This window comes from Orbicella faveolata, unplaced genomic scaffold (assembly GCF_042242905.1).
Source record: "Orbicella faveolata isolate gen_17 unplaced genomic scaffold, um_ofav_v1 contig_25, whole genome shotgun sequence".
Taxonomy (NCBI): Eukaryota; Metazoa; Cnidaria; class Anthozoa; order Scleractinia; family Merulinidae; genus Orbicella; species Orbicella faveolata.
This window is the reverse complement of record NW_028301553.1, coordinates 19,976,148-19,995,003: the sequence shown is the minus strand read 5'-3', so window position 1 is coordinate 19,995,003 and position 18,856 is coordinate 19,976,148. Positions and strand designations below refer to the sequence as shown.

The following is an 18,856-nucleotide window of genomic DNA, read 5'->3' as shown; positions in this document are numbered from 1 at the left end:
TTCCCTGCCATCGCTGTGAAAAATACGCAAGAGAATCTCTCAACTCTCACCATTTGATCACGCAACGTGACAACATCCACGCGAGAGCCCCCGACATGTGCGTGAATCCGCGCGGATATATGACGTCAGGATGGCGCAATTTGTTCTAAAAATAGAAAATTGTCCCATATCATAGGTGCGCGCGAATCCCAAGACTCACGGTCTCCGTCCCCGATTATGGCTCCTGGTTACATCTGATATTTATATTCCTAGTAACCTTATGGGTTTTTTCTCTAATTTTGAAATCAATTTGGAGCTGTACTGACTTAATGGAAAGATTCTTGAAAGCCAAGCCTAAAAGCGGAACTCTTACTTACAATAAATTAACCTGGCTTGAGCCTGCGATCCAATCAAAAACCAATAACTTCAAAAACCACGTGAGCTTTAAACCTGAGCCCACGATATGGTCACGTGATACTGGTCAGCGAATGCCTTGTTTGTCAACTGACCATAACATGGATGTCCAATATCAAAGATGTATGCTGTAAACCAAGGCCGCCAGGTTGTGCGACGTCGTCGTAGGGCGCACGGGACCACGATCTATGCTCCTAACCGTGTTGACATGAAAAAAGAGTTGCATGGTTTTCATGCAGTTGGTTCTCTTCCTATAGTTATGGTGATTCGTGTGGCGGCCCCGGCCGCCGAAGCTCCGCTATAACAAAGTCCTCAGTATAATTAACAATTATTCTTTGAAATCTAGGTGAATTGTGGTAGAATATTTACCGAACCGCGAAGCGGCCAGGTAAATATTCTGCCGCTATTCACCGAGATTAAAATGGTCTTTTTTCAAAACAGCGTTTAAATCAGCAATCTTAATCGAAAGTCCGCTTGCAAAACAAATTCTCCGTTTAAACAAAGTTTTCTTTTTCACTTTCAGTTGACTTTGGGGAAAACTGAATTTTTTCTTGCACAACGACGCGGAGTGCTTCGGTGAATAGGACTTGATGTTTCTGCCGATGAACCCTGGGGTATTCATTTCTGTCAAAGCCCTGTGGAGAGCGCCTTGGTGGTCGGGTTTGTTTAGGCTGATGAAATCTGTCATTGCTAAGGGTCGACATGTCCTGAAACTGCTCGAAAGAAACCGGAATGCATATTTTTTTCACCAAATTAATTAACATCGGTATGTCATTTCTATCCTAGGAAACCTTTCAAGGAAATTTCATAGCCTTCTCTGTATTCTCTGGTTCAGCATCTTCTTGTATTCCCAGGATTTCCAATTCAGAAACACTGGCGAACGCGAGTTTACGCCGGCTATTTTGTTTTTCCTTGGATTACGCATTATTCACTCGATAGGAGGTGGATAATGTTCATTACCCAATCAAATTGCTCGAAACACCACAATTACTGCGTGTGTATATGCTGATGCTCATTAGCCAGAGATAGCAAACCAATCAGATTGCTTAAAACACCAAGATCACCGAGTGTGTATATATACTAGCGAACGATATCCCCCATTCCGGCCAAAATTACAGTAAAATGTATGGAACAGATATAACAAAATCCTTTTTATAACGAGCACAATCCCAGTAAAAGAAAGATTCTGAGTTTGTTTGTGGTGTCACCAGTGTAATTGTTAGCCATTGAAACAGACAGTTTGGACTGGCTGCTTAATACACACGGGACAAACAAGCGACGAAACGTAATCTTATTCGAAGCCACTAAAAAGTCCGGTCCAGTAACAAAAACACACAACAACAGCAACAATTTGCAAAGGCTTGTAATACAGTTTCGCACCCGCTCGATTGCGGCATGTGAGAAAAGGAAATTGATTCGAGGAATTAGATTAACCATTGACACCCGGAGCTTTTTGGCAAAAACACATTTTTTGATTTGAAATTTTCAGCATGGATATGAGCTAAAATTAGCTCCAATCTACTCAAAAAGGCATTTGCAACATCAAAGCATGGCTTCCTTTCCACTAGCACTAACATTTTTTTTTTTTTTTTTTTTTTTTTTTTGCAGAAGAAGGGTGAGGAATGTACAAAGATTTGAAACGCACGCGCAGATTAACTGTTCTGCTCACCTTCTGCTCGTGAAATCGTTTGTTTGGTGGCCATTTCGTTGAGTCTAGTATAGGGGGAGGACAGGGTCGGAACCACCTGTTTCCCGTACCCTGCTCTCCCGCTTCCGTACCTTTATCTCCCGACTCCCGCCCTTGTCCGTTTTGCTCCCGTCCCCTGTAAATAAGGAGACTCAAAACACATCTTAGTCATTCAGCTGCGCTTTCCTTTTCCTTTTTTCCTTTGTTTTCAGCCTTGCTCCTCTTACTCACGTCTTTTGACAGCTTAAGCGACAACACTTCATGATCTATGACGTAACTGCCGTAAAAGGGTTTCCAATTTTACCTGAAGGAAGCCTCAGTTTTTTAGCCCAAGGGCGAATTTTCGTTTTTCCGTCGGCCCAGAAGTCTCAAAATAACCTAAATGTAAGTTTTGACTCGTGGCGCAATTTATTCAATTCCCTGTCAAGGTCGTGACAAAAGCTACATCGGGGAAACGAAACGAAAATTTTCCACCCGGCTCAAAGAACATCAAAAAGCGGTTGTAAACAAACACTCGCACAAGTCAGCTTTAGCGGAATATTGTTTACTCTCTGGCCACACCATCTCCTGGGAATCTTCAAAGATTTTACGTACAAGCACAAATTGGCGCAACAGACGTATTTTAGAAGCATGGGAAATTGACACTTGTAGGAATCCGCTGAACCGTGGTGATGGCATGTATTTGCCGCTCGAATTTTTAAATTTAGCCCTAAGGGACAGAACATAATTAGCTCTGATTTGCCGATTTGCATAGTATAAGAACGTGTCTTTTTAACAAATTCCTTGTCACTTTCCCCTAATAAAGGCTGAAGTTTTAGCCGAAACGTTGGGACTTTTACAAAAAAAAATTTTTACTAACATTTTTACATTTTTTAAACCGGAGTAACGTTTTTCAATCATGAATTTTGAGTTCTTGTTTTTGAAAGTATTATAACGCTTTACTTTCCCGCCCGCTATTCTTCCAGGATCCCCCCCTGTCCCCCCCCCCGGCACTAGTATGGGCGCTGCGCAACGCAACATTGTCATCATAATTTTACCCATAATTTTAAGAGTTAGTTTCCTTATTGGAAGCCGATTTTCCTATCTGCATTTCATTTATTTGCAGCATCATTTCTACAGTCCATCAAATTGTAATAGAGTATACGAAATTAACCATTTCTCTTCCAGTACAAGTTTCGCGTGACATTATATCGCAAGCTTTGAACCGGCCTCCCACACATTTTTCTGACGGTCCATCACTGCTGAAGGTGTCACCCGCCTCGGGCCCTGACCAACACTCACCTGAAGAAGAGCAAGCAAAAGAGAAAGGCTTTCACTCGAATGAAAGATTCATTCAACTAGTTATACATACAAAGTTGATCCGAGTGTCAGTAAGGGGTGTATTTGGAGTAAGTATGTGATAGGGGTGGTAACAAGCCCACCGTATAAATAGTCTTACCATAATTCTGAACACCGAAGAGAGAGTACTTCTTTTCCTTAGCTTTTGCAGCGCAGCGACATACAATGTCATTCAGGTACTTGTCCCATTCTCCCCAATTAACTTTAATGCCGCTGAACTTGGGACTCTTCATATCACGATCCGTCATGAGAAGCTCAGGGAGTGGACGACCATGCTCTAGTTGTTTATCATTGAAGCAGCCAACAGGTGTGAACGGAACTGAACAACGTGCGTCTACAAAACAATCCAGCGCCTGGTTAGTCTCCTGCTTATTGGTTTCATTTACTGGCATTCACGTGATTCACTAATCATGCTGCATATTGATGGTCTACCGTTTAGTAGCTACTAGTTGTCATGAAACAAACTGTAACGGTACTTTATTGAAGGAATTTTTGAAAAAAACCATTTGAACTTACTTTGCATTCTTCGAGGCCTATAGGCTTAAATTATAGGCTTAGGACAGGTGCTTGAGAGAGACAGATATTAAACATCCTGTTGTTGGTTTGAAACAAATTAGCAAACAAGTTAAAAGTTCTACAGATCTGTAACCCACGAATGAGTTCATATTTGAAGGGGCCTTGTAACTGACCTCTGCATCTAAGATAAGGAGGACCTATGCATCTAAGATAAGGAACCTTAGTCTTTATTAAGTTGTAATTTCCTCGTTTGTACAAAGACAACGATCGAAAATAGTTTGCAAGGAATGCCTGTCATACACTGGTAGGATTACCTTCAGTCTTTTTTATTGCATATATATAATTGACATTTCTTCTGCCGACACACTCCTTGTCTGTGGCTTTTGGATCTCTCGGACACGGCTGATAACCGCTGGTCACACACTGCCTTTCTCCAGCAGGTCCAAGTTTGTCGTATGTTTCGCCGGCATCTGGGCTTGACCAACATTCTCCTGTTAGGATAGTAAACGTAAGGAATCAAACTTATTATTAAAAACTGGATCATATATTGGATAAAACACTTCAAGAGTTTTGACTGGTTTAGCCATCATGGTATATGAGCCATTATACCATGCTCTACAAATATGGTAAGCGTGCGCGTAATTTTCTGGCCCGTTGTTAATTTTAATTTCATTTTAGTTTTCTATGTTTTGGAGGCGTTTTTAATAAATCAATTATTTCACTCATGCTTGTCTATCTCCACAAGTTCTGGGTCGATGCAATGTTACAACCTGCAAACCATTTAGGAAGGTGGCCAAACTTCGTTTGATATATATTAACAAAAAAAGATAAATTATGGCACTACATGCAGGATCTGTTAAGTAGATAAGTTTAAGTAAGTGAAAAGCATGCTGTACGTACCGTACTGTTGTAAACCAAAGTAAGTGTACTTGTGTTCCTCAGCCTTCTCCGCACATCTACATGCTAAACTTGGCAAATACGAGTCCCAGTTCCCCCAGTCGATATTGACATTACTGAAAACCGGGGATTTAGGATCCCGATCAGTTAGGATGAGTTTTTCTAAAAGCCGAGGCGCCTTCACTGTGTCTTTGTAACATCCAAGTTTCTGATACTTGACATGGCAGGTGGGTTCGGCGGCTATGAACAAGTAAGGCGGGATTGAAAAAACGAGAGAATGCTGCATTAGCAGGCTAAAGTTTAGGCCTTTGATATCGTGCGATTTTATTTTCCACAACTCTACGATATATATATTACCTGATTACCAATAGGATGAGGTTTTCCCGACAAATGGTTTTAAGCCTCATTGAGTATGGCATGCCCCATGCCCCCGACTGCTATCAATTGCACTAGACCTTAATTTCTGAACTTTCCCAAATTAAGATTTATAGACTAATCTGAGCGAATACGTTAAGATGATTGCAGTATTTTTAATTATGGGTGTTTTTTTCTACATCTTCACAGGTATCGCACTAATCTATCAATGAACGATATGAGCCAACCAATGACTCTTCAGGATCGTTATCAGACCTCTTCTTATTTCTTATGAAATATTTAGCCAATCCAGCCAATCCGACAGATAACAACTCGTAGTTTTATAATTTAGTGATTACATCGCAAAAATTGTAAGCTACCTGCTAATTCGACTCCATACACGAAGTTAGTCTCCTTCTCCCCAACACATTCCCTAGAATCTAAAGCATTGCACTTCTGGTAATCACGTGTTATACACGTGTTATTAGGTACACGCCCAGCTCTGTTGTATGTCTCTCCTGCTTTTGGTCCAGACCAGCACTCACCTTGAGAACAAACAAATCAGACAATACATCACGAGGAAGGAGCAAACATGCTGTACTGTGGGTCACCTGTGTGTACGTGAGACTGGGGTAACGTTATGTCAGTTGGTGCATAGAGCGCGACGACAGCGAGATATACATAAATAGATGACTAGATTGAACTAAAGGAGAAGCGTGCATTAATCCGATATGGGAGGACACGGGGAGCCAAAGTACCCATTTGAATGATTAATTTCTGGTCAGAGGTTTTGCGACATTCTGCATTGCTTTGATGAAGAAAACTAGAGATCATCGTTAGCCATTTTTCAGAAGGATGGCCGCGAGAATGGAAATGTTTGAAGCCATGCTAAGAGTTGTCTTTGTCTTTGTTTCACCTTTCTTCACAAACATATCTTTGATTATTGTTCATTTCTCCGCCAATATAAAGTATGTTGAACACACAATCGGTTATGCAGTAGATTAAATTGGTACATTATAAACCGTCACTGATTTTTAATTTGGGTGTTACACCAAACTTAACTATGACCACGCTAAAGAGAATCGTTGACTAAAAGTTGCCTAAATTCAAGAGTAATGAGATTCAATGATTTTCAAGAAATTTATCCTGTTTTAACGTAATCATGAGGTTCAGTGTAGCTTAAATGTCGTTAGCATGAATTCCGTCCATAAAGGCCTTATTAGGTATAGACCCTCTTTAGATTCTAAAGGCGGGACTGATCTAAACAGAACTTGTAACGGATTCCCTTAGGAATGTGGCCTGTGTGGGGATTTTAAACTCTCTTGATCTTCATCAACTCGTGCACACGGTCATCACAGGTGAGTGGGTTTTTTTCCCGCATTTTGTTGTTGTTGTTGTTGAGTTCAGTGCAGTGTGGAGTTGTATGATGTGTGATGGATGTTACTCACTAACCGTAGAACTGAATGCTGAAATAGGCAAAATTGCGCAGTTTTGCTTCCTTGGCACAACGGCAGACGAGATCCTTCATGTAAAAATTCCAGTTTTTCCAGTCGACGGAGATCCTACTGTACTTCTCTGCTAATGGATCTCTGTCGGTGAAGAGTAACTCGGGGAGAGGGCGTGGGGAGCGCATGTCATCCTTAAAACACCCTACCTTGGTGTAAGTCGCAGGACAGGCTGTGGTAAAGTTCAAAATGGATGTCAATTCTAAGTCGTAACCTTCATAATTACACCCGTAAAGTATGCCAATGGAATGTTTGACAAGTTCTTCTCCTAGCTACATAATAAGTGACAGAGAATTATTGCCATGGCTCCTCACAAAGGAGAATTATCGGCCACTGAAATTTGAAGTGTAACATTTAATCGCGCTTTTCAGTTAAAATCCAATGGCTCATTGCTGTGTTTGGTTCTTGCGAGGAAGAACTTACACTTAACTCTTAGTTACTAAAGTCATTCTATAACTAGGTAACGACCAAATGGTTGTTACCTCAGTGACCTCAGTACCCGTTGTACTGGGTCAATTATTGATACTTACTTGGGTTCTCAGGTTCTGAAGGAGGAGCAACAGATGGCGTTGGAGATTGAGGTGCTGAAACCGAAAACGTCCATAACGAAAATACAATGAGAAACTGTTATAATGTTAAGAAGCGTAATTTGCGTTACTTCATTTTTAATTTTAGTTTGTCTAGCGTCGCTCATTCGCGGGTCAAGGTTAGCCCACATGTATCTTGTCAAGGTTCTTAGTTTCCTTACTCGTTCTGTCTAGGAGGCTTAACTTTTAACAATTTCTTCCATTAGTGATCACGTTTGGGTTCTTCTACTGACCATATTTAGGCCCTCCGCAGAGGTTCCTGTTTTGGATTAAGTTCTTAAAGGCTAAGTGTTCTATTTGCTGCATTCGCAGAAGTCGCATGAAAGTGTTTGGGTGTATGTCCCATAAATATGTTTACTCCTCCAAGGTCTGTCGTCCTGTATTCCCACAGTAAGCCTACCAACGGGGTATTTAAGCGCGTGTGCATTTGGTAATCTATTTACAGAAGGAGATTGCCGTGCAAGTCCAAAGCCGGATTCAGCCAATAAATATTAGATTCCTGACCCATCCTCTAGCAACTTATTGCCAAGCGCCCCAATAATTGCACTGTATGCAACTAAACAAACTGCTGTCGAGGTGTCGTTTAGTTGCGAATACCTGAGTTTTTAATCTATTTTTTTTTTGTAATACTAATCTTCAAACACATTGAGTTATGTCCTCTACTAATCAGAGAACTGGTTACTGCCAAACATAGAGCAAAAGAGAAATTGAAAAACCACAGCTCAAGACAATTTTTTTAGCTTCTCATTAGTTCAGAGTTTCTTTACTTCTAAATAATATCGCTAGTGAATCTGTGATTTTCGTCGCGCTAGTTTAATAAGTGAGTCTCGGTGTTTGTCGATCTGCTGACAGTTTTAAAATGACAAAGGAAATGACAAGTTCATGTCTGTTATGTTTAAAGATCATTTCTTGGCATTTCCAGGTACGTTTCCATTTTGAACTCATTCGAACTTGAATATTATTATTTTTAATATTTTCATTTATATTACATTTTAATGTCGTTTTTCCTAGCGAAGGTAAGTTAACCGTGGCGACTTACAATTGAACCAGAGCTATTACTCAAATACAAACAACTCGTGATGGCGTTAATGGGGCAACACTGCCTTGCGTTTGGTTAGCCCATGCGACTTCCGGCGATAGCGTGGCAAAACAACCTCACTTATCTCCCCAGCACTGCGAGCTGAATGACAGACAGCACGTGCTGGATCGGACAAGAGTATCGGTTAGCAAGCGATGTTCAAAGGGGATGAAAAAACAACAAGCTTGGGGGAAGTCGCTGCGCAGACATCACCGCACCACACAGGAGTGACTTTTTGTTTATTATGCAGGAATACATGACCAACCTCGTCTCCAAAGGGAGGGAGGGAGGGAAAATTAAACGATAGATTTACAATAAGTAATAGCTACGTTGCTTGGACGAACTCAGAATGGACTCTGAACAGTTTTCCGATCTTTTATATGGAGACGTTCGTCTGCTTGTAAGCCAGTAGAAAAAGCTGTACTACCGAACAGCTCACCCTAACACGTGTAACATCTTAAACATGAATAGTGCTTTAATGCTTTGCGCCAATGCTATGGTACGTTATAACGTTCAGAAGGTAACAAAGCTACAATATTTCGTATAGTGTGATCGTCCGGGTGAGTGTAGTTCTGAAAAGAACTGTTGTTGGTGACTGACGTTTCGACAACCTGAGCGGAAGTCATCTTCAGAGTCAAGTGAATAGTGTTTGTCAGTCGATGATCTTATAAGTCTGGTCCGTTGAACGTGATTGGTCAGTATAGCCATGATGGTATTGGCTGAAAGACTCGTGTAAAGTTTGTCATCAGTCATTGGTGGGTTTCGATCCGTCTATTGTTAGTCAAGTAGGTCGGTTTTGGTCCGTGTATTGTTAAGTCGGTCTGTTAGAAGTCCGTTTGTCGGTTTCGTTTCTGTCGTGGATAAGTCGTTTGTAAGGCGCCGGTAGTTGTTGACATCTGTTAAGAGGCGTTTGTTCTAGGTTAGTGTACCAGCTTTCCAGAGTCAGTCGTTGAAAATAGTTTGTACTGTAGGTTAAGCACTGAGCAGAGTCCCAGTCAATGTTGTGGTTTGTCAGTTGATGATGTACAGCAATGTGATTGTTGGCATCACCATTTCTCGTGGCTCGTTTGTGTTCAGTCAGTCTCGTGTTAAGGTTTCTGCCAGTCTCACCAATGTAGGAAGCCTGGCAGTCGGAGCATTTGATATTGTAAACTGCTCCCTGTCTGTCGTTAGGTTCGTCTCTGTCTTTCACGTTGGTCAGTATGTGTCGTAACGTAGTTGTAGGCTTTTGGGCTACACGAATGTTGTAGAGCTGTAGGATCCGCGAGATGGTCTCAGAAGTGCCCTTAATGTAAGGTATAGTCACTGTAGTAACAGGCGTAGGGTTCCTGTTCGTAGCGTCAGCTTTAGTAGGTCGGTAAATGTTTCGTCTAATAAAGTCAGCGCTGTAGTTGTTTTTGTGAAAAACACGTTCAAGGTATCTGTTTTCGTCACGTAAGCTGCCCGGTGTGTCACAAACTAGTTGCGCTCGTCTCGTCAAAGTCTTTATAGTCGTGGCTTTGTGTGAAGTCGGGTTGTAGGATGATTCGTCAAGTAATCTGTCGGTATGCGTCGGTTTTCTGTACAATGTCGTTCGTAGTTCGTTGTTGTCGAACTAACCTACAGTACAAACTATTTTCAACGACTGACTCTGGAAAGCTGGTACACTAACCTAGAACAAACGCCTCTTAACAGATGTCAACAACTACCGGCGCCTTACAAACGACTTATCCACGACAGAAACGAAACCGACAAACGGACTTCTAACAGACCGACTTAACAATACACGGACCAAAACCGACCTACTTGACTAACAATAGACGGATCGAAACCCACCAATGACTGATGACAAACTTTACACGAGTCTTTCAGCCAATACCATCATGGCTATACTGACCAATCACGTTCAACGGACCAGACTTATAAGATCATCGACTGACAAACACTATTCACTTGACTCTGAAGATGACTTCCGCTCAGGTTGTCGAAACGTCAGTCACCAACAACAGTTCTTTTCAGAACTACACTCACCCGGACGATCATACTATACGAACTACTGATACTCCTGGGTTCAAACCATTTACAAAGCTACAATATTTTAGGTTTAGCTACAATAAGGCTTACAGTTTGCTGACCTTTGGAATATAACTGCTCAATAGTTCTATAGAACGTGATGTAGCCTGCGAACAGGCTCCCAGCGAGGGCGGAAAAAAATTCGGCGAGCGAAAGCGTGATTCCGTGAGCGAAGCGAGTGGGAGTCGGAGCGTGAATCCGCGAGCGAAGCGAGTGGGACGCGGGGGAGCCTGTAGACATTGTCTTTGATACGCCGTTCCGCCCCTTGGTGATTAGCCTGTTACAAATCAGTCAAGTAGGTAATTAAACCTGTCAAAATTGATGGTTTTTCCCCCGCTGATATATCGGCTTTTTATAGCATTCTACTGCACGCGGGTTTTGCGGTAAGCGGAAATGCAAGGCGAACGGGAACGTATTTGCCGTTTCTGCAAAAAGTTATTAAATCCGCTTGAAGGGAAAAGAGTGCCGGTGGTGTCAGTTTTTAACAGGGTAAAAAACAAAGAACTGACTGGGCCTTCTGGTCAAGAGAGTGTGGTTTTGGCTGCCGAAGTTGAAAAGTTAGGACATTGCTTACACCGTGGAATGAATTTCCCTGAATTGTCTTGCGTGGTTTATTCCTGCACAATAATAACAAGCCGACATGCACATAACAGCGGAAACCATGCAGACCTATGACCTATAAAAATTTGCCATAGCACGATCTAACGGCTCAACTCCACTTAAAATTCCTCCTTATTACACAACATGAAGTGCCCTTCGTGAACACAAGTGAAGCGACAAGAAAGGTCGAGTGACCGGCAAATGTACAAATGTCACGAACCGTAGAAGTCGTGTAGGCTAGTCAACCCCATTTTAGACAGAGATGTGATGAAAATGTTGCAAAGAATTGCTCAAAGCTGCCTCGAATTCCACGTCAGTGAACTGTACATTGCACGCAGAAGCCATCTTTGTCGGTCGCGGCAAGAATTATGCAAATTTACATGCAGTTGTCAAGATCTGTCAAATATTTACCTCAAAGCTTCTCAAAGCTGTCAACAGTCATCGATTCAACCAATCAGATCTTGATACCAGGAGCTGGTATCATGGAACGGCGGCATCAATGGAATGTCTACAGGCTCCCCCGTGCACTCCCTCGTCACCAGACCACTCTCGGCTCGTCCCGCTCGCCCTGTTCTACACTCGGCTAGCTCGCTCTGAAACCAACCGGGAGCCTGTTCGCAGGCTAAAAGTGATGCCGCCATGAACGGCCCATTCAGAACGTACGTCACGCTCCATTAACTATATCTTACTGGCGTGACAGTAAAATCTCATTTAAAATTGTATTTTAAGAGGACCCATGTTGTCTTACCTTTCTCTTTGCAGACAGTCTGGCTTATTGTATCCACCAGATCAACAAGTTTGTCGTAATCATGAATATGAAAAACGTTTTCCTTCTTAGGACCTGTGGCCATAAAATTCAACTCTTCGTTATTAATCAAATCCCCGACTCCAACAGCTATAACATACACTCCTTCCGCCCTCAGGTTCTCCATGGGTTCTTGTAGTAACTCTACTCCTTGCTTATTGTTCAACGGTGTTGTGCGACCATCAGTCACTATTATAAGTAGTTTCTTGGCCCCAACTCGGTTGATTCGGAGAAATATTTCCCAAGCTTTTTGCAGTGCAAGCTCTGTTCTTGTGACTCCGTTCTGATACCGATTTTTGAGGTTTTCTAGTTCCTCCTCAAGAAACTTTTGATCATTTGATGGTTGAATAGCCTCGTTGGACACAGCACTGAAGTCAATGACTCCCATACGACTTTCTACGTTTAAGGCAAGTAATTTTCCAGCCAATTTTGCAGCAAAATCCACGCTTTTCACCCAGTTTTCTTTAAGTACACTGCCGGATGCATCCAACGCCGTGATGACATCAAGTGGAGTGAAGCATCCTGGAAACCAACAAAGACGAGAAATCATAAGGTCTGTCTTCAACAGGCGTCAATATGGTTTAGTGGTATCGGTTTTTATTTTGTTCATATCACAAATGTGTATAGGAAATAGTTAGACCTTAAATATAATTCGTGACTGATCTGATCGACTTCGAAATACTTGTACCCTCATATACCTTGGGTTGATATCCAAGATCTCTGAACTTCTTTAGAACAGATGAAAAACTCCGCAATGCTTCATTTCTACTTCCGATATGTTTTTGGTGGTTCTGGAGTCAGCTGGGCAAATCTGAACTTTAGGTGTTGTACATCATCTTCGATATAATGTAAACGTAAGAAGTACTATGCAGGGTAATTTTTAATTTTGTTTTTTTTTGTTTTTTTTTGTTTTTGTTTTTTGTTTTTCTATATTTACAATATAGAAATTATCGTACTGCTTGTCATTCAAACGCTGACCTAGTAGTGCTGTATAATAACACTCACGGTGAGAAACCTGACACAGTTTTCCAGTTCTAATTTTGAGTAGGAAATTGACTATAATCTAAACTGTAGACGAGCAGTGGGCCAAGTGGCATACTATGATTGGGCTGGTTAATTTGATGAAATGATTAGTTATGACCGTACGTCCGTCAGGTAAAATTTTATTCTGGTTTGCTGACCAGTTAAAAGTGTTTTTATTCAGTTAAAGAGGACTTCTTCAAAATTAATTTAAAGATATCAAGGTATCCATAGAGTTTGTAGACATGAAAAAAGAAACGTCGCTGAGCAGTACTGATTAAAAGGACCAATTTGATTCCATTTTTCTTTTCTCTCGATATTAAGCCATATTTTTGGCATACCTTCCCCCCCGCCTCCCCCCCAAATCCTCCCCCACCTTATAAAAATGATGGTCCCTTAAGGTCATTCCACTGAAATAGAACCTGCACTGAGATTTTTGTCAAACTTTGCCTATTGACTGTTTATATTATAGGAACTTAAATTTGGAAATAAAAATGAGGGGTCCCCATGTTCGTTTAGGAGCAACAGCGCCTTGTTTATACCATATAAATCATTACAAAAGCACCATGATTATAGTCACGATTGCTTGCTAAATTCACGTTTCCGACGATTGCCTCTTGCTCAACACTGAGAATTGGCCCATATTTATTTTACATAGAGAAATTTATTACTCAATTCAACACAACAGAAAAAAATGATAGGTCACCGTACTCGTTTTCGAGAAAATGACGATCTACCTCTATGGCGAGGTCCAGCTGTAAAGAAAAGCCGCCATATTTTACTGCGCGCGCGCTAATCAGGCGTAAAATTATATGCAGTAGGGATGCGCAATGCAATACTGGGGAATGACCGTAATTGTTTCCGCCGTCTTATTTGAGAAAAATGAGATAATCGATAACGAGATATAAGCAAAATTTTAAAAGTGTGTCTATGGGAAACCAGGCAGAACTAGGCAGGAGGCGATACAGCTCAAACCACCAATTTCGTTCAAACTTAACTCAAATGTTGGATATTCCCTTCTACTTTGGGGACTCCCTGAAAAAAGGGTGATCTGACACCTATGTATGCATATTTCATACGCTGTCTTTGGTTCAGTATTTCTACAACATGAAAGGCTATGCCAACTGAATCCACTGGATTATGTTCTACAAATATCAGACTCGAAGCGTAGTAATCCGAAATAAAAACTACCCGCTTTCGTCGTGTCTCCGGAGATTTTGAAGACGGAATTTAAAGTGGAAACTTTGAATTCGAATCGAAAACTTTTGAATTTCGGGGAGCTTCGTCGTGTAAACGATTCAGACGAGTCGAAAGAACAAATCCGGATATTTTTCCGCTAGCGATCTTTTGAGTTTGTGGTAGATCGAAAATGGCGGACCTAGTAGTCACAATGATGGCGGTCGCTGGTTGCCTCGGTCTGTTACAGGTACAGGCAATCAATTTTATAATGAGTATTGCTATATTTCTAATCCTTTTGGGAAGAATATGCACCGATAACTGCTGACAGAAGTTCAACTTCGTGATCTGTCCAACTCAAATTTCCCTCAGTGGCATCTGGATCAACTCTAGCTCCCGAGGTGGAATCCCATGTAAAAAGGACGAGGGTGCTGGTCGCGTCTTTTAGAGGTTAAAAAATGTGGTTTTGATAACTCTTAGGGTGTTAGGTGTTCCGTTAATATATGAACAATTAACATTTGATTGACGTTTGATTTCGTAAATACCTTTTGATTGACATTTAGCCGCGTAACCGATACGGTCAATTGACCTTTGAGCTTGGATAAGTTAGTTTTTGTCGCAGATATTTCCACTGTGAACACGTTCGTTGGTGACCTGTTTTGCTGACCCGTTTTCTGCTGTTTTCAAATCTGTTTATCTGTTTCCTGACCTGGACAAACCGTAAAACAATCTGATTGGACATCGTCAAAGAAGTAAGTTTAGTACTGTAACTCAGGCTTAAAACAATGTAACTTAGGTTTGCGTTTATATTCCGATCGCCTGTTTGGTTTCTCAATCGAATTTTGTATTACCTCTTTAGATCGAATAATCTTGAATGAATTATACGATTGGCGTAGCCCAGTTAGATTGTCTGTTTGGTTTTTTACGGAACCATTAGGCCTAAAAAGGTCCACAGCGGGAGTTTTCGCAGTACCTTTTAGGGTATTGAGCCGGAAAAATATGACAGGAGATAATGTATTGTTTCAGAATTATTTGGTATCTCTAAGGGGTGAAATAGATTTCAAGCCACACCCACAATATGATTTGAAAGGTATCAATTGAATTTAGTAAGATTGGACATCACCAATCCTAACACCTGCATTTGACCGACCTTACACAATGCAACTCACTGTTCACCTTGTGGAAAGGAAGTTACTAGGAAAACAAAGAAAATAAAGAACGATATATTCGAGACTACAAAAAAGTATAAAAATTCCTCTACTTCAATTTTATATTTTCCGTCTATTTTATCATAAATAACAGTATTTTCACGAAAATTGGACCGGCAATGGAGCAGTCTGATTGGCTAGTTTTAGTTATTGGCCCTCTGAAATAACATAGTCGGGTAATAATACATGTTATTGCTTTTAAACTATCTTCTAGTTACCCCAAAAACATACCTTTCGAGAGTTCATGGTCACTTCTTCCTGGTGTCGACGAAAATACGGTTATTGTTACCAGATAAAAGTAAACATTCATATTCGAGATGAGCTAGTTCCGCCTAGCGAGATATGAATAGAAAAACTGTAAACTTGAATACATCATTTTCGTTCGACAATTGGCTAACTGGTAAATAACTTTCATATTAGATAAATACTCACTGCTGACAGTGTCATAGCAGAAAATCAGCCGCCAATTTGGGTGTCGTGGCCACATTAGCTGGACCGAAATTCAACTATAACTCAGCTACCCACTGTGAATGTTTGGTGGAATCGTCTTCGCCAACTCACTGGCCGACGCTAACCCAGTGGAACCCCTCTTAATCTGGTTACCAACGGGCCAAAAGAATCTCGCCGTAATATATAACAAGGTGGCCATATTAACGTGTGGCCGTAAGGCGGGGTTCCAGGGTATATTAGTATACAAGTGAATGATCCTTTTTTGTGTGCTCTGATCGGCTATGCAAGCAAGTCACTTATCCTATTCATGTGCTCTGATTGGCTGTCCAAACTTCCTATGTTCTTCGCTATTTGGATCCATTATCTCTGTGCGTAAAGTGTTCTCCCTGCCTAATAAACATTTTATTCATTTAAGTATTTTAGTCAGGCAAAGTTGAATAAATAAATAAAGAAAGGACGTCCAGGGACGTCCATTCTGTTTCAGTCTGCTGTCGAGCACAAACCTTAACACCTAAAGATCGAGCGCAAAACGTTCGATCAAACTGGTGTTAAGCCGGCGACTTTGTCTGGATCAGTAAATGCGGTATACGTGATAAGAAGGAAAATAACTTAACAGCCGGGCCTGACATCACAGCAATAAAATAATGCAAATTGACATGCCACGTGATTATTTTGTTAGTATTTGTTGCATTATCTACCTTGCTACTTTTGGAATGATCTGTCTTAATTTCGTTTTTAAAAAATATAAATGATCAAAAGTCAGATTTTCTTGAAAAAACTGACCTTTGACCTTAGAACATTTTTCTGTTAAAACTGGGCCGGTCATTCCAAACGTGAGAAGGATAGAAATAATTGACCTGCATCTAAGACGCGTTTTTGTTGAAAAGCTTACTTTAAATGATAAATTATTTTTACCTGTAAAACTCTTTGACCCAGGCCTTAAACTGCTTGAGATACCTAGAATGGCTCTCCGAGTTCAAAGAAATCATGATTGTTCTTTGAAAAACTTATACGTATTGGTATCTGCTGTAGGGTGCGCTATATCTCGGATTTGCAATGTAACATTATTAATACTTATCTTCGTATTTAATCCTTCTATATTCTTTTCAAAACGGACTACGATCTGGTGATTGGCGAACCTGTGGTCTTCAGAAAAGGCTGCTTCAGATTAAAAGACAGTTGAATACGAATTCCCTTTTCTGTTTAGAGTTGTCAATCACTTAGCACTGTTTCATATCATTTGAAAAATACTTAGTAAGTTTAGACATTAAACCTGTGTTTTAATTTAAAGATAATTTCGCACATCGACAGCACGACTTCGTATTCGCTGATGATATTGTTACATAAGACATTCACATGTGCAGTTGTCTTTCATCACTAGTGTTGCGGGCTCAGCAAACGTTTCAGTTTCCTCCTCAGAAAATTAAGTTACAAAATAAGGAAGTTAATTTCACATTTTCATTTTATAAAATGTGCGATTTCTTCGTTAAGCAGTAAAAAAAAATCACCGATGGGGGATTTGACTTTGTACGCTACTTACTGTACGTGTAATAATCGATTTATGGACTTCCCTGTTTGAAGCAATAATAAGTGCCCACGAAAATGAACCTCTATTTCAATTCATCTCCCTTTCCTCCTTTGTTGATCTCCAAAAACTAAATAAGAAACGTGAATCGAATCACTAGGGTAGTGTTCCACGTTTGAAAAAATTAAGGGATGAGTGTAGTTCTACGGTTTTTCGTTTAAATGTTCTTTTGTTCGACAACTTGTTCTAGATGTCTTTGAACTAAACATTCTGGAATGCAAGAAGAAAATCAACAATACTGGTTTGTACTCCATAAAATAAAGCAGCTTAACATTCATATGGAAAGAAAACCTCTTAAAAGGCAGTCCTAAACCGAAGGCTTAACTAAAACGCAATTTTGTTCTTTTTCTCATATTTGTTTTGTCAGCAGGTTTAAACAGGTGAAGTCACAGCTGCTGTAAACAATCCACTTAGACACAAGCTTCAGAGTATTTTGTATTGTCCTTTATTTATGGAAACATGTTGCCACAAATACAGCTGACTGCTTTGCAAAGTAGAAGCGTCTTTGGTTTAAGAATTGACATTCCCATGTTCCTCTAGCATATATGATCCACTAAGCGTTTAAGAGTGCACTTACACAAAAACTACTCTTCTATGGCTTGTTCTCTTATTAATTACCTCGAAGTGAGATAAAGTGGACAAAAATTATGGTGGGTAGCTAGATGTTCAGGATACAGATAACTTGATAGAATTCACTGACCTATAAGCCTCAATGAACTACTCTGGTGCTATCAATGAGCAATGCCACATACCTGATTCCTGAATTGACAACTGCTGACTGCTGACCAGAATCAGCAACATGTACAACTGACGCAATTTCAAAATTGCCATTGAAAACGTTTAACGTTGAAATCAAGTTTAAATCAAACTGGCGGTCAAAAGTAAAGAAAGTCTTAAGTCCATTGGCGAATTTAGAAGTAATACATCAATTAAGAGTAAATTAGACACATCACACCATTTTGATTACATGTTTTCATCTGCGTCTCCGTTATTGGTTAGTAGGGAGGGAAAGATAAACATACCTGTTTTGTAATATCTTTACACATATAGCAAGTTAATAATACCCTAAATTGCAAATTGATGAACCATCATGCCATATTACACAAGGATCTGTCGCGCGATGGACAGACGCAATTCTCGCCTGCGTGTAGTGACGAGTCGCTCACAGTGTTGTAAGGCTTTGTATATGGAAAAAGACCATATCAGTGTTTCTTACATGCACATTGAAAGTTGTCATCTCAAGAGATATCAGCTGGTGCCAAGAAATCCTGTAACTATGTTGACACAACTATGACAGCAAACAAATGTAGAAAATCTTCCCAAACTGATAATTAAAATCAACCAATTAAAAATGTTTCTAGCCTGCTTTGGGTCAAATATGACCAAAGAAGTGACCGAGATGTATGAAAATTCTTCTTTTGCTCCAGCTGATTGCGCTAATCGCGATGAGAACTGTGCATTGTCTTGACAATGCCAGGGTTTCATTTCAGCTTATTATACCATTCAAAGGACGAGTGACAAACTTAGCCAAACAGAACCGGTTTAATAATTTCTTAGCACTGGACCGGGTTAGGTTTCTTGCATGTACACTTTGCATTACTTAGA

General features: G+C 40.5%; 1 protein-coding gene across 2 annotated transcripts; it reads right to left on the bottom strand.

Annotated features, from left to right (window-relative positions):
- Positions 1–3,155: 3,155 nt before the first annotated feature.
- On the bottom strand, positions 3,156–18,220 carry LOC110066519 (uncharacterized). Of its 2 annotated transcripts, none has more exons than XM_089294464.1 (9): positions 18,004–18,220; positions 11,756–12,334; positions 7,221–7,274; positions 6,638–6,862; positions 5,566–5,730; positions 4,835–5,071; positions 4,249–4,425; positions 3,519–3,752; positions 3,156–3,361 (listed from the first exon to the last, which is right to left on the bottom strand). In XM_089294464.1, exons 1-9 carry the CDS (start codon positions 18,080–18,082, stop codon positions 3,204–3,206), a joined length of 1,908 nt encoding a protein of 635 aa, XP_089150590.1. In that variant the 5' UTR covers positions 18,083–18,220; the 3' UTR covers positions 3,156–3,203. The 2 variants fall into 2 exon arrangements, with proteins under 2 accessions (XP_089150590.1, XP_089150591.1); XM_089294465.1 differs by lacking the exon at positions 18,004–18,220 and adding an exon at positions 15,448–15,551.
- Between the last annotated feature and the right edge of the window lie 636 nt (positions 18,221–18,856).